General features: G+C 44.5%; 1 protein-coding gene across 1 annotated transcript in view; it reads left to right on the top strand.

Moving 5' to 3' along the window:
* Window positions 1-21,364, top strand: part of DDX46 (DEAD-box helicase 46) — a 327,918-nt gene that overhangs the window by 42,066 nt on the left and 264,488 nt on the right. The window contains 1 exon segment of the mRNA XM_040344766.1: window positions 13,112-13,202. Coding sequence (XP_040200700.1) covers window positions 13,112-13,202 — 91 coding nt within the window.

Below are 21,364 nucleotides of genomic sequence, written 5' to 3'. Positions count from 1 at the left end.
TACAGTTCCCATTAGGCTTAGCCTCCATGCCTGTGAGGGATAAGAGAGCATCTTCACGCAGGGCTGTAGTCATAGGGAGGGGGTGAGCACATTCTGCTTTCCACCATGCAAAACGGCTCAGATGCTGGTGGAAAGCAAGAAGAGGAGAGACAGGAAATGGCATTTTCAAACCTGGATTACTGTATTTTGGAGGTCAAAAGGAAAAACGAGGTAAGTGATATTTAAATGCTCTAGCTTACAGCAATCAATTGATCTAATAAAAAACGAACCTTTAGTGTTCCTTTAAGTTCCATCAAGGATCCAATCTCGGCCTTGTCAATATTTTCCAGGGTCGCTTGTGTCACACTTTTGATCCGGGCCATTATACAAGGGGTGACGGGTATAAGTCAGCCAGTTAAGGCGCCCTTGTGCTCAGAGGATTGGATCTAGTGTTGCTGGCTTACAGAGTCAGCACCTTGGGCTGATGCACCATAATTTCCCTTCATCCTTCTAAAGAGGAAATTGGTGTTCTTGGTTGCGGCTGCCTCCGCAAGAGAGTATTGGCAACTTTCTTTTTGTATAGAGCGATACTTAATTATTTTTTTTTTTTTTTTAGATTATAATTCTTTTTTATTTTAAAACAAATCAGTACAACACATATATATTAAAAAAAAAAAAAAAAAATACATAACAGAACATTATTACAAAACAACAGTCACAGTCCGTCTTATTATTATACATCCCCTTTAACCTTGTTGTCAGTATCAAACATATATCTCCTTCTTACATATCTCTCCCCTTCCCGAGCATCCCTGAGAGAGAAAGAAGAAAGGGAAAAAAAAAAAAAAAAAAAACACAACAACCCACCCTACTTCCCTCTCCTCCGACCCTTCTCCATATTTCTGTGGTTTCTCATTAAATCCCACATATACCCAATCCAAGTTCCCGGGCTCCTTCTATACCATTCAGCCTTATCCCCATTAACCTTCCCCCCTGTGGTCCATATAGGACTTCCAGGGAGTCCAAGTTCTTAAATATTTTTCCCTTTTATATTGTGTTGTCAGGACTAACTCTTCTAATTTGCTTATTTCCCTAACTTTACATATCCACATCTCCGCTGTTGGTGGAACTGGTGACTTCCACCTCTTCGTTATACAGGCCTTAGCGGCATCTAATAGATGGCATATAATCATTTCCCTATAGGCTTTTTCTGGTATTTGGTTTAAATGCAGAAGATAGAATTCCGGATCTTCCGGAATCTCATAATCTGAGCAAAACTGTAAAGCACTTTTAATCTCTGCCCAAAAACTCCTTAGCATTGGGCACTCCCAGAATATATGTAGCATCGTTCCTTTGCTTCTCTGGCACCTCCAGCATTTATCTGATACCTCTGCAAACATTTTGCTTAACTTTTCTGGTGTCCTATACCATCTTGTGAAGATCTTATAGTTTGTCTCTTGTATTCTCACACATATTGATGTTTCGTGTGTTCGCCTGTATATGCATTGTCGCTGTTCCGAACTGAAGGACTTCTCCAATTCCCTTTCCCATTCCTGAACGCACCTCAGAGGGCAACCTCCTGATCGTACTAATAACTCATAGCTTAATGAAAGACTATGTAGTAATGTTCCTTGTTCGTTACATATTTTCTCGAATTTCATGAGTGGTCTCTCAAAGCTCTCTGGATTTGGCAAAGTGTTCAGGAAGTGAACTATCTGAAGTGCATTCCAGAATTTCAAACGGAATACATTTCCTATTTCCATCAGTTCCGCTATGGTTACCCATCTTCCCATGTGGATATACCTTGCTACTTGTATACACTCTCTTTTTCTCAACTGCCGGAATGCTCCGTCTTCGTATCCCGATGGGAAGAGGGGGTTACCTATCACTGGGTATAGTGGGGAGGTCCTGGGCTCGATGCCCATCATAGGTAGTGCTGCTGCACAGATCCTCACCGTGTTACCCACTATTGGATTTTTATTCATTTCTTTAGGGAGTGAGGCAAACCACCACGGTGCTCTTTCTAGAGGTGTTTTGAATTGCGCCTGTTCGATTTGTACCCATAGCTTCGTATCTGAATGCCTATTCCAGTCTATTAGCCTGTTCAGATGTGTTGCGTAATAATATTTCCTTATATCTGGGACTCCCAGTCCTCCCTGCTGCTTAGTGCTCATTAGTTGTTTCCTATGTATCCGGGGGTTCTTATGTGCCCATATGAACTTAAAGATCACTCTCTGACACTGTTTAAAATACTTTGATGGAATATGTATTGGTAATGTTTGTAATAAATACAAGATTTTCGGGAGTATGTTCATCTTAATAATATTGCAGCGTCCTAGCCAGCTATGAAAACCCTGGTTCCACTTATCCAATAAGATCTTTACTTTCTGTAAGAGGGGTGGGAAGTTCAGCTCAAAGATCTTCTCCACCTTCCCTGCTAATTGTATACCAAGGTATGTCAGAGCATTGTCAGTCCATTTAAACTTAAATTTTTGTTTTAGATAGTTTATCGCTATATGTGGGACGTTTACCCCCATCGCTTCCGATTTATTAAAATTGATACGTAGGTTTGATAAAGATCCGTATCTCTCAAATTCCTTCATTAATTCTGGAATTGTAATCAACGGGTTTGTAAGACTGAACAACATATCGTCTGCATAGGCTGTAATTTTACAGTGGTTCTTCCCTATTTGTATGCCAGAAATATTAGAGTTTGCTCGTAGCGTACACAAAAAGGGCTCTAGTGACAGGGCAAATAGAAGTGGAGACAGAGGGCAGCCCTGTCTTGTCCCATTTGAGATTGTGAGGGGCTCGGACAGAATTCCGTTGGCCCGTACCTGGGCTGTTAAGCCTGAATACATGGAGAATATCCACTGTATTATTTTGTTCCCAAAGCCGCCATATTTTAGGACTGCCCTCATGTAACTCCACCTCACCCTGTCAAAGGCCTTCTCTGCGTCCGTATTGAGAAATACGCATTGCGTCTGTGTTGAGTTGGCTAACTGCACCAGGTTAATTGCCTTGATTGTGTTGTCTCGTGCTTCCCTGGTAGGGACAAATCCCACCTGGTCCAGGTTTATTAAGTCTGGGATATGTTGTTGTATCCTGTTTGCTAAGACCTTGGCAAAAATCTTCACGTCCGAATTTAATAACGAAATTGGTCGGTAGCTTCCACATAGGGCTGGGTCTTTCCCCTCTTTTGGTATCACCGAGATATATGCTAGCAAGGTATCTTTGGCTAAACTGGCCGATGTCCCTAAGGCATTAAATAGTTTAACCATATATCCTGATATCGAGGGAAACAGAATTTTATAATATTGACCTGTAAAACCATCGGGTCCCGGGGCTTTCCCCCTTTTCATTATGCTTACTGCTACTTTAATTTCCTCCTCGGTTATATCGTCATCTAATTTCTGTCTATCCTCTTCTGATAGTCTTGGTATTGCGGATTCTGTTAGATACAAATCAATTTGTTCTCTAGTCGGGGGCTTGCTCTGTATATTGTAAAGAGAGTTATAGTATTCCTGGAACTCCTTCGTTATATCATTTGGTTTTGTAACCCTGTGTTTCTTGGGTGAGTTAATATGTGGAATATAGTTACTCAGCTTCTGTTCTCTTAGTAGCCTCGCCAGTCTTTTCCCACACTTATTCCCTGACTCGTATTCAGCCTTTTTGCATCTCTGCATTGCCGCTTTTACTTTATAGTACAGGAGATCTGTGATTTCAGTTCTTTTACTAGCTAGTTCTTTCTCTACATTTGTTGACCATGTTTGCTTATGTTTGCCTTCCAAGATGGCTAGCTCCTTTAATAGCCTGTTTAACTTTTCAGTACGTTTCCTTTTGATCCTAGATCCATGTTTAATTAACACACCTCTAATAACCACCTTGTGTGCTTCCCATATAATTCCAGGGTCGCACTCTGGTGTGTCATTAGAATTGAAATAAAACCTCAATTCTTTAATTACATCTTCTAGGACCTCCTTATCTTCCAACAGGCTTTCATTTAGTCTCCACTGATTTGGTCTGGACTGTCTTAAATCTTTTAACTCATATACCAGGAAGATCGGGGCATGGTCCGACCATGTAATTGATCCAATTTTAGTCGACTGTACAGAGTGTAATTGGGCATGTGGAATGAGGAAAAGATCTATCCGGGAGTATATTTTATGTGGTGCAGAGTAGAACGTGTAGTCTCTTTCTTTATTGTGTAGCAGCCTCCATATATCAATCAGTTGACTTTTATACAGAGTTTGCATAATATGATTTCTCACACTGAAAGATGTGGATGACTTTCCCGATGAGGTATCCTCTTTGGGATCTAAGGGAATATTCAGGTCTCCTCCCATAATCAAATGTCCTTCTGTGAATTCTAATAGGCGTTTAATTGTTTTGTCTAGGAAGGTTCCTTGATGTTCATTTGGGACATACACTGTGGCGAATGTTACCCCTATTCCTCCTATTTTACCCTTCACGAATAAATATCTCCCTTTCGGATCTCTCATGGAGTCTACATATGTCCATTGGATTCTCCCTGCTATCAGAATAGACACCCCCCTTGACTTTGCCTCTTGATTTGTCGCATGGTATGCTATTGGGTATTTCCTATTCTTTAATGTCGGAGTTTTGTCTTCTCTAAAATGTGTTTCCTGTATATACGCAACGTCAATACCTAATCGTTGTAGGTCATGCAGGAGGATTCTCCTTTTTTCGGGTAAGTTCAACCCCTTCGCATTTATTGAAAGTACATTTAATTTCTCCATCTATCTTCCTATATTCCCTGTATCAGTTTAGAGCATAAACCTGGAGGGCAGACAGTTAAGGAGGGGGGAGGGGTGGGATTGGTAAAAGTGGGTAAAAAGAACAAAAAAAAAAAAAAAAAGGACAAAAAAAAAGAGAAGAAAAGAAAAAAAAAAAAAGGAGATATTCTCCTTTCCTAATATTAGCTATCCTGCTAATAAGAGTGGAAACACTCACCGTATTAACGGTATTTGAGCGTCAACCTATGTTTGGGGGGGCGTGCTCCATAGGTGGCCTTCCGTTGTGCTCCTATGTGCCAGTCTCTTTCCTCCCTTTCCTTCTCCTTTCTTTTTAAATGTAATGCTTACACAAAAAAGATATGAGAGAGTATCCCACTTATAGGGACACCTTCAGTAGAATAGGGTAGAGAGAGAGAAATACAGGGAGCACAAACAAACCAAAAAAAAAAAACACGAGCTCTAAGCTCCGGGTCTCCCCATGATTCCCATATTTTCCTTCCAATTCTCCCAAAAAAAAAAAAAAAAATTGAAGAAAAGAGAAAATTCCCTTTGCCCCCTGGCTTCTCACGTTCCTTCATTCTGTCAATTGTGGGGGCCCAAGTGTGACTCCTATCGCCAAGTCCTTTTCCCTTCTCTTCTGCTCGTTCCCCCTCTCCATAAGAGAAAGGGAAGGGGAAGACCTACAGAAATGTGAACATAAATTCCTACTATATCTACTCTCTAGTAATTATACCACATAACATTTAACATATTTAACATATTTCACATATACATATATACATATATATACACATATACACATACATACATAGAAGGTTACAGCCATGGCCCATACCATTACTTTATATTGTACCCCCCCCCCCTTATATCGAGAGGGTTATCTTTTATTATTCTATTGTTATGCCCCTTTCTCCCCCTTCCCCCCCATCCCTCACCACACCCTCATTTATTGGTCTCCACTCTCCAACTATCCAACTCTAGATGGAGGTGGGAGTGAAGTACAATCCAAAAAATATAGTTATAATCACATTTCCCAGTAGGGGGAAGGAGAAAAGAAAGAGAAGATTCAGTAATATCCCAACTGTAGGGTATCAAAGGGGGGTTCGAGAGAGGAAAAGAGTGGGACCACTTTTTTTCAATTTTCCAGCTCGCAGCTCTCTGCTTCCTCTCTATAGATATTCACCAATCGTATCATTCCATTTCTTGTATTGTCATTAAATGCATTCCCCAAGCCGGGGGGGGGGGGGAAGTGGGTCGACCTGCCCCTTCCTAACTCCACAGCATCTCATCAGGGTCTGCTGGGTATTCTGGACAATGGGGGGCCCCTCTATTGTGCCATGTGCATATTGTGCTCCCCAGATGGCGTACTACGTTGGCACCTGGGTGCATCAGTAGTTGTGTTGTGAGTTGTGTGTGTGTGTGAGAGAAAAAAAAAAAAAAAAAAAAGAGAGAGAAAAAGAAAAAAAGGGTGGGAATCCCCTACCCCTTTGTCGTGAGACTATGTATCGGTGTATCTATATGTTAGTGAGTGTCTGTGTTGTCTATATGGTTATGTGGCAATTATCTAAATCGCTATGTGTGTATACGATGTGTTGTGCACTAGTGTCGTTCCTGTCGTTAATACTGGGATCGTTAATTGTAATTGGTGTTGTTTGTTTGCTGGGGTGTATCTCACTCCCCGTGTATGTGATGTGGAAAAAAAAAAAAAAAGGAAAAAGGGCCCCCCTTCCCCCATACAGCCCTCCTCTGGCGGGCTACGCTTTTTCCCTTGGCGAGTATCTTCCCCTCCCATCCCCCCCTATCCCCCACCTGAAAAGAAGAAATAGAAAAAAAAAAAAAAAAAAAAGGGGGCAGAAGGGTGAGGCAGAGAGAGGGGGAAAAAAAAAACACACCACCATCTTCCACTCTCCCAGCTCTCTCCACCCTCCCATCCATATCTGCCTATTGGCCCTATACCATTTACCTTATGCCATATACCATAACCTTTCATATTAAATCATACTATACCATGTCTTAACACTCCAATACACTCCATTCCTTAGGATACTTTCCTTGGAATGCAGTCCCCTATATACTGCCCCGTTACACCTGGTTTTCCCCTTTTTCAAAAAGTTCCCCTTTTTCAAAACTTCCCGACCGCCCCCCCCCCCCCCTATAAAAAAAAAAAAAAAAAATCTTTGGGGGGGGGGGGAAGGTTATATGATCGAAGGGTGGGGGTGTTAAAAGGAAAAAAAAAAAAAAAAAAATTCCTCAAAGCTGGTCTCTCTCCATCATTTTTTTCTGGCCATGGCTGTCTCAGTTCCTTCTTTTATCACATTTCTTCCTGCTGGTCAACTACTTCCCTTCAGGGACCACTATTTGTCTCTTAGGGGATCCCCCGTCTTTCCTGGTGTCCGCTGTTTGCATGTTCTGTGGGGTCCTCCCTTGCCCTGATTTCATTTGAGGCCTTCCTCTATTACCCGTATATGTTATTGGTAGGAGCCAGTTTGGTACCTGGATTGATGTTATCTCAAGAAATATAAATAGTTCTGGAAGCTCCGCTGGGGCTCTGAGCGTAAATGACGCTGCAGGCTTACGAAATGTCACTGCAAGTGGGTACCCCCACCTGTATGTAGCCCCTTTTTCTCTAGCAAGGTCCAATAACGGCCGCAGGCATGCTCTGCGCTGAAGGGTGGCCCGGGACAGGTCTGGTAGAATTTTTACAGGCGCGCCCTCATATACTATGTCCTTTATGTCCCATGCTGTCCGGAGAATCGCTTCTTTTTGCTGATATTTATATAATCTACAGATGATGTCCCTTGGCCTATCTAAATTAAGTGACTTAGGGCCTGGGGCTCTATGCACCCTCTCTATCTCAATTTCCATCTGGGGTAATTTTAGTACTAACCCGAAGACTGCCTTGACTTTACTGTCCAAATCCTCAGTATCTGTTGCCTCCGGGACACCCCTAAGTCGCACATTATTCCTGCGACTTCTGTCTTCTAAAACTTCCAACTGTAGTTGCAGGTCTATTAGGGATTCGGCTGCTATGTCCATTCTACTACGCTCCAATTCCTCCACGGCTCTCTCGATGGCCCCCACTCTCTGCTCTATTGAGACTATAGAGCTTTCTCTTAACATCACCTTTTCTGACAGGGCACTTAAATCTTGTCTTACCGCCTGTAGGTCCTGGCGTTGAGTCTCCTCCATATGGCGTATCATTACCTCAATCTCCTGCCGGGTGGGGAGCCGCTCGATGTCCTGGCGTGTCGGGAGAGCTGCAAGCATCGCTTTGATCTCTGCCATTTCCATCTCTATTGCGGCGGATCTCACTGCAGTCGGCGTCTGTGTTTGGGTAACTCCTGCTCCGGAAGCTCTTCGTTGCGTTGCTGACCTCTCCCCCGCTGCACTACTTTCACCGCTCCGACCGCGGGCTCCTTTGTTAATTGCACCGCTCGCCGCTATGGACACTGGAGATGCCGAGGTAAGATATCTCTGAATGTCTCTTTGCTTGCTATCTGTTAGAGCGGCCGCTTTCTTTGTATCTGCCCGTGTTATGTATTTGCGGTCTTTGTTCATGCCGCTCCATAGGGCGCCAGCTCCAGCTCCCGCCGTGAATATCGCTTCAAACCCCGCAGAAGAAGCACACCGCTATCGCTGAAATCCTCATGGAGGGAACCCGAAGCTGCAGGGTTCCATGTCTCTCACGCTGCCATTCCTAGGCCACCGCAGGGGTTATTTTCCAGCTGGGTTCCAGGGATTCAAATTTTGCCTCCCTCGGTGAGCGGCGGGGTGCAGGGTGTGGGGTATGGGGCGCTACAAGCGTGCGTATGCTGCTCTCTACTCCACCGTCTAAACCATTTCTAGATTTTGTCAGTGAAATAGAGACTGTATTTTTATTTATTTATCCCCCACCACCTTTTCACAGATTCTCCTCTTTCTTAGGCAATTTATGCCTTAATGCAGTTCACCAACATAAATGTCCTTATTCTGTTTTTCCACTCAGCATCTCTTCCACTCTCCTAATTTTCGCTCAGTAAAGCAGTGACATTCAGTGTGTGTACAAGTAAATAAAAGATCAGACCTACTTATGCAAGGAGAATGTTCAGTGCCGAGGGAAGCCAGCAGGAGGAGGGGGAGAAGGCACAGCCGTGGGGATGCTGGGGATGCCAGTGCTCAGTTCTGAAAGCAGGATACAATGACGTACTGTGCTCCGAGGATCCAGGAGGGGGTCAAATTACTTCCAACGGTAAGCAGACCTGCCGATCTGGAAGTATGAAGTATGCAGCCAAAGGAGGGCTGAAAGCACCGAAGCCCAGCTGCTGTTACTCTGCTCTGCTACCCACAGTAACCGGGCATCCAGCTCCACTCAGTTGTCCCCTCAATATCTAGGACGGGAGATAGAAAGCTGCTAGGGAGGGAGAGAGGCTGGTGGTTCACACGTGGAGCATCGCAACAGCAGAGGAGCACGCCCACACACGTCACACACTCACTCCATCATCCGGTATCCCTGATTTTCCATACTTAATTATTTTTACAAGAAGGGTGATGTTAAATCCTTTTCCAACCTTATTGGCTAGAAGGATCTAGTGTTCATTTGAATCAAGATATTCTTGCCTTCCTTTTCTTTTTTTCAGGACCTTGGTCCGTGGAAGGAGAGGTTATTGCTTTCTCTCAATAAAGATGAGAGCAGTTAAAGATCTATCTGAAGGCTTCAGATATAGAAACCTAACGTTTTGTTTTGCTGCCAGAAGACCCTAGATGTGGGCGGGCAGTGTTCGGATCAGCTATTAAAATGGCTACACGCTCTCTCGTTATAGTAAAAGAGGTCAAGACCTATCTGAAGCGGCTGCTCGGATACGGAAGACTGATGTTGTTGCGCTACCAGGAGGCCCCAGCAAAGGGTAGGCAGCGTCTAAATCAACTATTGTCAAATGTTGATTCATTAGGTTATTATTCAGGCTTATGGTTAAAGACAGGGCTTTCCCCTGTTTCTTTTGGGGTGCACCCTACCAGGATAGTAAGCTATTTATGCATGGGGCATTACCAAGCCTTTATGACTGATTTGCCAGGCCGCAACTTGGTCGTTTGTGCTTACATTCACTAAATCCTATCAAGTGAACATAAGACGGCAGGAGGATGCAGCCTTTTTTGGCACAATATGCTGCAGGCAGCATTAGAGGTCCTCGTGTCTGATGGCAGTCTGCGTTGGTGTCTCCCTCCCCTCAGTAAGCATTGCTTTAGGACGTCCCACATAGTAATGATTAGGACTCGGTGTCCCGTGATGTACGATAAAGAAAATAGGATTTTTTATAACAGCTTGCCTGTAAAATCCTTTTCTTTCAGTACATCACGGGACACAGAGTTCCCACCCCTCTTGCTTGGGGATAGTCTTTGCTGGGTTGGCAAGCTGTGATGTTGCTCCTGTCAATTATTCAGTGTACTCTTTGACAGCGGACATTATTAGGTTTGCTGCGGATCTCATATAATCAGGGACCTCCAATCCAGTCCCAGTATATCCCTTCTGGCTGATCCACCGACATCTTGATCTTTGGAATAATTTCTCCCTAACGGGATGAACATCCAAAACTTGCATTAATTGTACATCCTGATACCTTTTCTGACTGGCAACCCCATTGCTTGAACCCAGCGTGCTGTATATTTTCAATTCTTTTAAAACGTATCCAATGAAATATTCACCATCCACTATATATACATAGTTACATAGTTACATAGTTACATAGTTAGTCAGGTTGAAAAAAGACACAAGTCCATCCAGTTCAACCTCAAAAAAATAAACAAACAAAATAAAAAACACAATACAATCCCATACACCCAACTCCATACCCACAGTTGATCCAGAGGAAGGCAAAAAAACCCAGCAGAGCATGATCCAATTTGCTACAGCAGGGGAAAAAATTCCTTCCTGATCCCCCGAGAGGCAATCGGATTTACCCTGGATCAACTTTACCTACAAATCTTAGTACTCAGTTATTTTATGTACATTTAGGAAAGAATCCAGGCCTTTCTTAAAGCAATCTACTGAGCTGGCCAGAACCACCTCTGGAGGGAGTCTGTTCCACATTTTCACAGCTCTTACTGTGAAAAAACCTTTCCGTATTTGGAGGTGAAATCTCTTTTCCTCTAGACGTAAAGAGTGCCCCCTTGTCCTCAGTGTTGACCGTAAAGTGAATAACTCAACACCAAGTACACTGTATGGACCTCTTATATATTTGTACACGTTGATCATATCCCCCCTAATTCTCTTCTCAAGAGTGAATAGATTTAGTTCTTCTAATCTTTCCTCATAGCTGAGCTCCTCCATGCCTCTTATTAGTTTGGTTGCCCTTCTCTGCACTTTCTCCAGTTCTCCGATATCCTTTTTGAGAACTGGTGCCCAAAACTGAACTGCATATTCCAGATGAGGTCTTACTAATGATTTGTACAGGGGCAAAATTATATCTCTGTCTCTGGAGTCCATACCTCTCTTAATACAAGAAAGGACTTTGCTCGCTTTGGAAACCGCAGCTTGGCATTGCATGCCATTATTGAGCTTATGATCAACTAAAACCCCCAGATCCTTCTCCACTACAGATCCCCCCAGTTGTACTCCCCCTAGTATGTATGATGCATGCATATTCTTAGCCCCCAAGTGCATAACTTTACATTTATCAACATTAAACCTCATCTGCCACTCAGTCGCCCAATTAGACAGAGCATTGAGGTCGGCTTGTAAATTGGAGACATCCTGCAAGGACGTTATTCCACTGCATAGCTTGGTGTCATCTGCAAAGACAGAAATGTTACTTTTGATCCCAGATCCAATATCATTTATAAATATATTGAAAAGTAAGGGTCCCAGCACTGAACCTTGGGGTACACCACTGATAACATTGGACCATTCAGAGTAAGAATCATTAACCACGACTCTCTGAATTCTGGCTTTCAGCCAATTTTCTATCCATTTACAAACTGATATATCCAATCCTGTAGACCTTACCTTACACATGAGCCGTGTGTGCGGAACTGTATCGAACGCTTTTGCAAAATCCAAATATATCACGTCCACAGCCACGCCTCTGTCCAGGGTTTTACTTACCTCTTCATAAAAGGAAATCAGGTTTGTCTGACAACTTCTGTCTTTCATGAATCCATGTTGTCTGCTGCTTAAATAGTTTTTTTCCTGCAAGAACTCATCCATGTGGTCTTTTAATATATATCTATATCTATATCTATATATATATATATATATATATATATATATATATATATATATATATATATATATATATATATATACACATATATATACTTATTGTCCTACACACCCCTGAAGAAGCTTTTCCCGAAACGCGTCGGGTGTAAAGAAGGTTCTTCTTGTATTTGCCTATATGGTGACAATCTTTGGAACTCTGTATTTTAATTTAATATTTAAACATTTGTTGATGAATATGTACAATTGTGAATAAAACTTTTTTTACTCTCAATATCCTGTATATTTTAAAGTATTTAGTGCTTTAAAAGTCCACCCAGGGGAACCCCCCTTTTTCTTTTCTCTTGTTTGGGGATATTGGGACACTTATTGCTTTGCGACAAAAACGGAGGTGCTCCCAGTATGGGAGGGGTTATATAGGGAGGGAACTTCCTGTTCTAATTGATTACACCAGTGTCCAGCACCTGAAGGTGGAATATAACCCACATAGTAATGATTAAGACTGTGTCCCGTGATGTACTCAAAGAAAAGGATTTTACAGGTAAGCTGTTATAAAAAATCCTATTTTTTTTCTTCCTCGTAATGGCAGTGATCTGCGATTTTTAGTGGTACGGCGACATTGCGGCTGACAGATCGGACACTTTGGACACATTTTTGGGACCATTGACAGTGATAGTTATCAGAGCTATAAAAATGCACTGATTACGGTGTAAATGTCACTGGTAGGGAAGGGGTTAACACTAGCGAGTGATCAAGGGGTTAAATGTGTGTTCCCTTGATGTGTTCTAACTGTATGGGAATAGGACTGACTGGGGGAGGAGACATATGGTTTGTTCCTACTAAGTACGAACAGCGATATGGCTCCTCTCCCCTGACAGAACAGGGATTTGTTTACACACACAAATCCCGTGCTGGCTCTCGTGCCCACGCTCATCTAGTTCCCCGCTGGTCTGCATGCCACTAACGGCTCATAAAAGGAACAACATACCCATACATTGTTTTGCCCAACGGAGCCGTTCTGGCGACCATATATCGGCATGAGCCGGTTGGCAAGCGTATGTCATAAACAACACTTTGCAGTGCAGCAGACTACAATGCACTTTACCAATGCTTTCCACCGCATATGCACTGATATCTGAACTGTTGTTATCTACATGTCCTGAGAAGTTATGTTTTTATTTAGATCGAAATCAAAAGAGAAAACGGATGTTTCTGATGCATGTAAAGAAAAGAAAAAGGATGAAGACGAAAAAGACAAAGAAAAGGATGTAAACGTAAATATCACTGTGTAATTTAAAGTGGTTCTAAAGACAAAAGTTTTATTTTTATTTTTATCTTAATGCATTCTATGGAGCGCTGACAAGGGACCCAAGAAGAGGAGGATCGGGACTGTGTAAAACTATTACATAGAGCAGGTAAGTATAACATGTTTGTTGTTTTTAAACAAAAAAAACTTTATCACTTTAATAGCAGAGGTTTCCTGTAAAAGGATTATTTTGCAGTCTTCTGCATCATCTTTGGGTTATAATTCAGAAGGCTATAACTGTTTTCCACTGCTTTTTTTGTGTTTGTCAGTGTTTAACTCAATGTTAAACATGCATTTTCTGTAAAAATTACCATGCACCTTTAATTCTTCTAGTTTAAAGAGGAAGTAAACCCTCTAAAACATTTCCTTAAAAAAAAAAAAAAAAGACCCTGCAAGAGAAAGGCATAATGAGCTAGAATGCATAGCATACTAGCTCATTATGAATTGCTTACCTGTTACTGAAGCCCCCAAAGCTACTGTCGTTCCTCTCCACTGCTGCCGCCATAATACCCAAGTGACTTCTGGGTATCGCGGCTCCGGCGCGGTAATTGGCCGGAGCCGCGATAACGTCACTCCTGCGCGTACGTGCGGGAGCCGTCAGTGGCGGCACGATTGCCTTCACTAACGGTGCGCCTACGCCGTTGTCTACAGCACATGCCATCGGTGCAGTCTTTTCTGCAAATATCTCCTAAACCGTGTAGATTTTAGGAGATATTTGTTGCACCTACATTTAAGCCTTAAGGCTTACCTGTAGGTCAAAGGGGTCTGTAAGGGTTTACAACCACTTTAAGCCTCTGTTGCAACTATTTCTACACCCTCGTTCACGCTGAACGCGGCTTTGAAATTGTGCAAGTTCATCTGAACTTGGGATGCTCTTATTGCTGGCAACAGGCTCCGATTTGATCTCTCCAATTGTGCAGATGTGAACAGGGGCTACAGAATGGTCTCTAATGAAGCAAGGTTTAGGTGGAGTCGCTGATTGGGCAACTTTTCCTCCACATCGGAATCCCCTTGACAGAGAGCCTGTTTGGCCAGTAGCGCTGAAATGACAAAGTAGAATAATATAACGCATGTTTTTTTACCCAGCTATTCAATCATTACTACCATGTGTGAGAGCGAGTATTGTTCTAGAGGTTTCGTGCATCTGTGATTGGAAAAAGTCCACTCTTGCACAAACCTATGCAAATACGAGTTCCCTGTAAAGAAGAAAGTAAATGCTTGCCCATTTCACTGCGTGAGCCAACTAACACTGGACTTAGGAGTGGTTAGGAGTACACAATTTATCTTTAAAAATCAATTATAGATAGTTAATATACTGTTACAAGTAAAACTGTGTAATAAGTAAAAACTTCAGTTTGGCAGATCAAGGTATAGTGTCAAATAAAAACTTTGTTAGGATGGAAGATCTAAAAAAAGAGCGGTTGTTGGGGAGGGACCCCAACAATCATTAAATACAGTGTATATACCTGAATTTAATATGGAATTGGCCTCTTGTAGTCTACTATACAATTTGTACAGCATACCTCTGAAAGGAGTAGCAGGAAGTGGACAAGGAGCCAATCGGGGTTTCTGCAGTGCAAGGTGCATGCTTATAGAAGAAGCTGACAAAGTGGCAGATAAATTAACTTATTAGTGTGCTGCTTCTCCTTTCACTACTCTGTGACAGGGTGGGGAAGGAGACCTGTAGGTGAAACGGCATCGGAGACCTCTTTTCCCCTTGTTTTGTACACAGGGCTGTACTGTGGAACTTAGCTGTGTAATTCTTTGCACTGTTTAGAAAAAATGTAATTCCTTTGGTAGGTAAAATTGCTCCTTTTTAAAATGTTTTTCATCTGCGTATTTAGCGGTTTGTCTGGAGTTCAGCTATAAATAGAGCCTGACCTGGCTTGAAATGTTTCTAAGGTAAAGTGCAAAGGTTTAGCCTCCATGATGATCCTGCAAGTACCTTTTTATTTTTCTTCAGAGCAATCCCTTTATTCTTGTGAAACTCCTTGAAGCTGGGGCTGAAGAGATGTCCTACCTTTCCAGGTTTATTGTCCTGTGCTATATATACACCAGCTTCTCTTGCTGCACAGTTACATGGACATACCTGGAAGCCATTTGTGCAAAGAGTGAAGCTTGTCTCAAACATTCTTGACCGTTTTTAAACCATTCTTTCTTTTTTTTTTTTTTTTTAGGACAGACCATTTGAAAGTACATGTTCACTTTAGCAGTACAAGAGTGTGTACTGTCCTTCTTCCAAATCCTGAACATGAGCAATGTGTTGTACTCCTTTTTTTTTCTTCTGGTTCATTTATGGCTTTGGGTCTGCCATATTTGTTCCTGTCAGATTCCTTCCTTTCCTATGTGCCTTTTCATGGTGTAGGAAAATGTTTTAATTTCTTTTTATTTTATAACTTAAAGGAGTTGTAAAGTAAGATTTTTTTTTTTTTTAGCTTGATGCATTCTATGCATTAAGCTAAAAAGCCTTCTGTGTGCAGCAGCCCCTCTCAGTCCCTCTAATACTTACCTGAGCGTCATCTCTGTCCAGTAGGACTGAAAATACGAATAGATCGACAACTAATCGATTATGAAATTAATCGATTACTATTTTCATAATCGATTAATCGGCCATTAACATAATGGGGTTAAAAAACTAAAATTAGCCCTTTATAGTACAAAAAGAGCAAATAATCGTTACTGTAAATATTACCGTACTTTCACTGTTTATAAATGGCAAATTTTAGTTTCTCTTCCGTTCATGGATGGACACAGCAGCAATTGACCTTAGGGTATTATCCTCCCTTTTAGGAGATTGACTAGGCCGAAAAAACAGCATGTTAAGTGTTAAACACTCCACACAATACAGTACCTCCCAGGGGGCGGTTCCCCCGGGTACATCCCCCACACTCTGCTCTGCAGCCCCAGTTTTTTTCTGCCTAGCAAGGAGGATGACATGGCTCCTCTGGGCCCATGTGCTCTGAGGCTTTTTTGCAATTTTCTTGCTTTTCTTTTTTGTTTTCCTGCATTTTTGTATACTGAGATCTACTATCAACTGCCAACTGGGTGACAGGCTGGATCCTCGATCCTTGTAGTCCCCCCCCCCCAAGTTCGGCCATCGAGCGTGTGCCGGCCTTTAGCTACGAGCTGGACCGTCAACGGCATGCCCCGTTGCTCCAGGGGTGGCCGGTGAGCTATGCGCTCCAGGGCACACATATGACCGGGCTCTATGTCCGTGTCACAGTGTGCCGGGCCGACAGCCATGCTGTAACTGCGCGGACGTTGGTTCAGTCCGGGATGCCTCCAGCCGGTGGTCACAGGACGGGTAAGTAGCAGTCCCCTTGCCTTGGCAGGGTGGTGCGGCTGGTGCATTCCTGGGGAAGTTGATTGGGGGTCTGCCCTGCTTTCCTCTCTCTCCCTTTCTCTCCCTCCTTCCCTGCGTTCTGGGTGGTCGGCTGTGAGGTGGGGGGTCCGCCTGGGGGGGCTCCATCCGGTGGCTGGGGGCCATGTCTGCTATCGTGGGTGCTGTTTTGCTGCCGTGTGTGCAGGGGGACCTGCCCGGGGGTCCTCGCTGTGTCACTGTGTTTTTTACTGTGCAAATCGCGGTCGTTCGGCGGTCATTTTCTTGTAGCCCACATGCTCTTTTTGCATGTCGGCGGCCATTTTGGAAGGGTTTTTTGCCTCTAATGGCTAAAATAACGGCGCAAACGACTCCAGCACACTTCCTGAGGGACGGCACAGCACGGAGCAGTGCTCTGGGGTGGACAGCAGCATACAGGCCTGGTCGGGTGGGGTCCCCTGTTCTCTGCTGCGGCCGGGAGGGTGGCCTGTGGGTCTTGCCTTGCATTCCAAGGGTGGCAAAGGGGTGGGTCAGCATGGCGTCCGAACCGGATACTTCTCCCCCAGACATGCCAGAGTTAACCCTAAGTGCCCCTGTACCTGCGGCCTCTGTGGATGCTATGACGGCAGTCCTAGAGGCGTTTGTTGCCAGGATTGAAGCAGCGCGTGGCCAGAGGGGGGGGTAAAAAGCACCCCTCCCCCCACCTTCTTCTGGGGATGCCTCTGACACGGAATCGGGCCCAGCTACTGCTCCCGGCCCTTGTTCCGAGGTGTCAGAGGATGCAGGCCTAGTCCACACGGACAGCGAGGATGACTTTGCTTCAGGGTCAGCGCATTATAGGACGCTGGTGGGAGCTCTTATCACTGCGGTGCGGGATACTCATAAAATTGAGGATTCGGCGGAGACATCAGAGGTGTCGGTCCCTTTTGGGTTCCAAAAGCCGGCCCACACTGCGAAAGTGTTTCCTTGTGTTCCTTATCTGGAAACATTTTTGTACAAGGAATGGGATTGGCCGCAAAAGGTTTTTGCTATTCCAAAATGCTTTGCGGTCCATTATCCTTTTGAGGAGGACTTCCAAAAAAAGTGGACCTCTCCTCCGTCAGTGGACCCCCCTGTGTCCAGACTGAACAAGGTGACCACGTTGCCTGTGGAAGGGGCTCCCGCTTTCAAGGACCCCGCTGAGGCCCGCTCCCATGTTCACAGTGGTGGGGTCGGCGGTGAGACCGGTCTTGGCCGGGGCTCTAGTGTCAGACACTTACTGAAGGGCAAAGTTGTTGCTTCAGGAGTTGGAGGAGCATCAAGCCCCTCCGGACTGTGTGGCGCTGACCTACCAGTTGGTGCAGGGCCTAAAATTTGTCTGGGAGTCAGCCCTGGATACGCTTCCCTTGCTCTCCAGGGCCTCGGCCTACGCGGTGGAGTTGCGCCGCCTTGTCTGGCTGAAGTGTTGGTCTGCGGACCAGTCTCCTAAGAAGGCCTTGGTGGACTTACCCTTTGTGACATAACCCACTGTCACTGTGTTTTGGACGGGACTGTGCGCGTGCCTCCTTACGACAGACTATGGGCCAGAAGATACTGGAGACCTGAAGCTGGCATTGATGTGATGTAATGTAATGTTACAGCCCTTCTCCCCCCACCCCCCCTCTTGTTGCTGTGCCTAATTGTGTTGATTCATGACACATAGACAATGGCCTGGACTGCAGACGTCTCTCCGCAGGGGGTGTGTATTGAGGCTGCATGTTTACCATAATCTCATTAGGTATCTGTAGACTGTTTCAATGTCCAAATGTTCCGTTCCCATTGGTTGTTACTTGTCCCCCTCCCTCTTAGACAAGGCTAAGGGGAGTGTCCCTAACTGTGTCTAAAACTGTATGTCTTGGAATTTAATAAACAGTTTAAGCTCTGGATGTTTAACCCTCAACATTTGTGTGGATTGTCTCGTGATTGATGGGTTAAGTGCTGGTTATGGCGAGATTGCAGGCTTTGGGTGCAATCTGGTAAGGAGCCTCGCCGTAGGCAGGGGCCCTCCTTTACCGCCTAAAGCTTTTTTTTTCGGCCGCCCGGTGCGACAGGTAAACGTTCCCAGGGCGATAAGGCGCCCGCTGACGGGCAGAAGCGCCCCTGGTTCCGCAAGCCCAACAAACCTGCTTCCGCATGAAGGTCTGCCCCCGCCCGTCTCTCGGGTGGGGGGCCGGCTTCGCAGCTCGGTGGATGTCTTTTCTTTCCGACCGGTGGGTTTGCGAAGTAGTTTCCTCGGGGTACAAGATAGAGTTTCTCTCTTGTCCGCCAAACAGATTTTTTCCTTCCAACCTCCAGCTTCCTCCGGGTCGTCGGGAGGCCCTGTTTGGGGCTGTTCAGGATCTGCTGGTGAGGGGGGTGATCGTGCGGCTTCCTTTACTGGAACGGTTTCAGGGGTTTTACTCCAATCTGTTTGTAGTCCCCAAGAAGGAAGGGGTCCGTCCCATCCTGGATCTCAAGGCCCTAAACTGTTTTGTCAGAGTGCAAAAGTTCAGGATGGAGTCGGTTCGCTCTGTAGTAGCGGCACTCCATCAAGGGGACTTCCTGGCGTCCTTGGATATCAAGGACGCGTACTTGCATATCCCAGTATGCGCAAAGCACCAGAGATTTCTGCGCTTTGCAGTCGGGGAGGACCACTTTCAATTTGTGGCCCTCCCTTTCGGCCTGGCCTCGACTCCGAGGGTTTTCACCAAGGTGCTTGCTCCGTTTCTGGCCCTGCTGAGGCAGCGCGGGATCGCTATTGTAGGATACCTGGACGACCTGCTCCTGCGCCCAGCCAGACACACGTCCATCGCACAATACGCCGGTTTGTGTTCCCTGGTGCAGACCTGTGCATGTCTTTTGCCGGGTTGCACCTCATTTATGGGGAATATACGGACGTACAACTTGCGCGCATCTCGCGTTGCATGCGCCGGGCACATGCACGTTCGTGAATCGGCGTATTTCCCCTCATTTGCATGTTTGAATGGCTAATCAATGGGAGCAGCACCATGCGCCCAGCCCATATGTGCGCCCACCCTACGCCGGCGTGTGCAAGCTACGTCGGCGGGGTGTAGCCTGTTTTTAGGCGCATGTTGGTTCGTGGGTCTGCCGCACACATACGCCGGCGCACATTGGCACTTACGTTGGCGTAAGTGCTTTGTGAATCTTGGCCAATATGTTCAAAACTCAAATTATATTCCTTGCATCAGATTTCAACTCCTCCTTTACATTTGCTTATAAGCACTGCCCCCTCCCACCCAAAAAATGTCTGGGAGGACAACAACTAAAAGCAGACGTTCCATTAACACTGTAAGGGGGCCAGCAACAAATGTGTCCACCGGCAAAGGTGGACGTGGTGGTCAAAGACCAATTTTTCAGTACCTGTCTGACAGTTTCATATCATTGCAATTTTTTACAGCAAGGCAAATTCTTGCTTTCATCAAGATTATCTCTATAGGCTTATGGTGAGAAGGCGCCACGACACCCAAAGACCAATTTTAGTCAAAGTGACACCAGAAGGTATCCAACAAATCTTGAATCTTGTTCCCAGTGCACAACATTGTGGCCTCATCATACACACTGGCTCCCCAGCTGTTGCTGAGCAAAATAAAGGCAGCTTGCAGGAAAAATTTCATTTAGGCCGCATGTCCTGGGCCCAAAATGGCCATCGGAGCAAGGTCCCAGCAAGATGACAGAGCCAACCTCATAGCAGGCCTTTCAGTGAAGAGAATAGGCTGAGCTGTGTGTTCCGAACCCTTTTTACAAAATGTACTCATTCAAACTCCCTCCCATTGCCAGCCCATTTGCCTTTGGACCAATTGTATTTGGACTGTATTGCAGTTTATGTACAGTCAAACTCTTTGAAGCTTCTAGCACAGCTGGAGACGAGCCCTTTCGCTATGCAAACTGCCTGGGACCAACTTCCTCTGTAGCTTTCAAACCCACGGCACTATACATGTCAGCATGACTAACCTTGGTTGTAAAAACAGATATTAGGAATATACCAGGTGGTTGCCCCTGTTAGGTTCGGTTCTGATCCTGTTGCCTAGGCTGGACCTTGGACAGGTGGGATTCCCTCGCTAGCGAGACAATGATGACACAGACACTTATGTTGTATCGATAATTGCAAATTGCTATATTTTTCGACAGAGCATTTATACACACATACAGAGAGTTAAAAAAATCTCCTCCTCCTAACATGTAGAAAAAGGGGAACAAGTTTACAGTTTCAATCTTACAGATTTCAGAGGATTTTAAGGAACAATTGTTAAACTTTAAAGACAGAAGAACACGTTACTTGCATACAGAATGCCTGCTCCGGAACTAGCCATCTAACACATATTCTATTTATGAAAACCGCAAAACTTAAATGTTAGATTAAAAGCAAAAAAACAAAAAGTACATATTGAAATGTCTCTACAGAGAGACCTATATTATATAAAATGGAATCCTAGATCTCAAAATGGAGTATCTAATGTCAGACATAATATTCCATCATTTCACATTCCTTTCAATTCCCTCCTCTGATCCCAAGGATATTTACTTTCCTGGGATCACTCACTATACCAATTTTGCCTTTTCAGCGTGAATGACTCCTGGGAATCCTGGCTGGATTCGGGATTCTGCTTTATTTTTAATCCTGTTGTTTTCCCAATTATACAGAATATCATTTTTACTGAAAGGAATGCACACAAGGCCAGGAGCAAGATCATTATAATGAATATTCCTGCCTTTTTAAAGAAACCCACAATACTAGGCCACAATCCTCCCAGAGATCCAGAAAAAGGATCCCAAGCATCTCCCATGTGTTGCAT

Source organism: Rana temporaria, chromosome 3 (assembly GCF_905171775.1).
Source record: "Rana temporaria chromosome 3, aRanTem1.1, whole genome shotgun sequence".
Classification (NCBI taxonomy): Eukaryota; Metazoa; Chordata; class Amphibia; order Anura; family Ranidae; genus Rana; species Rana temporaria.
This window is presented reverse-complemented; position numbering and strand designations above follow the sequence as displayed.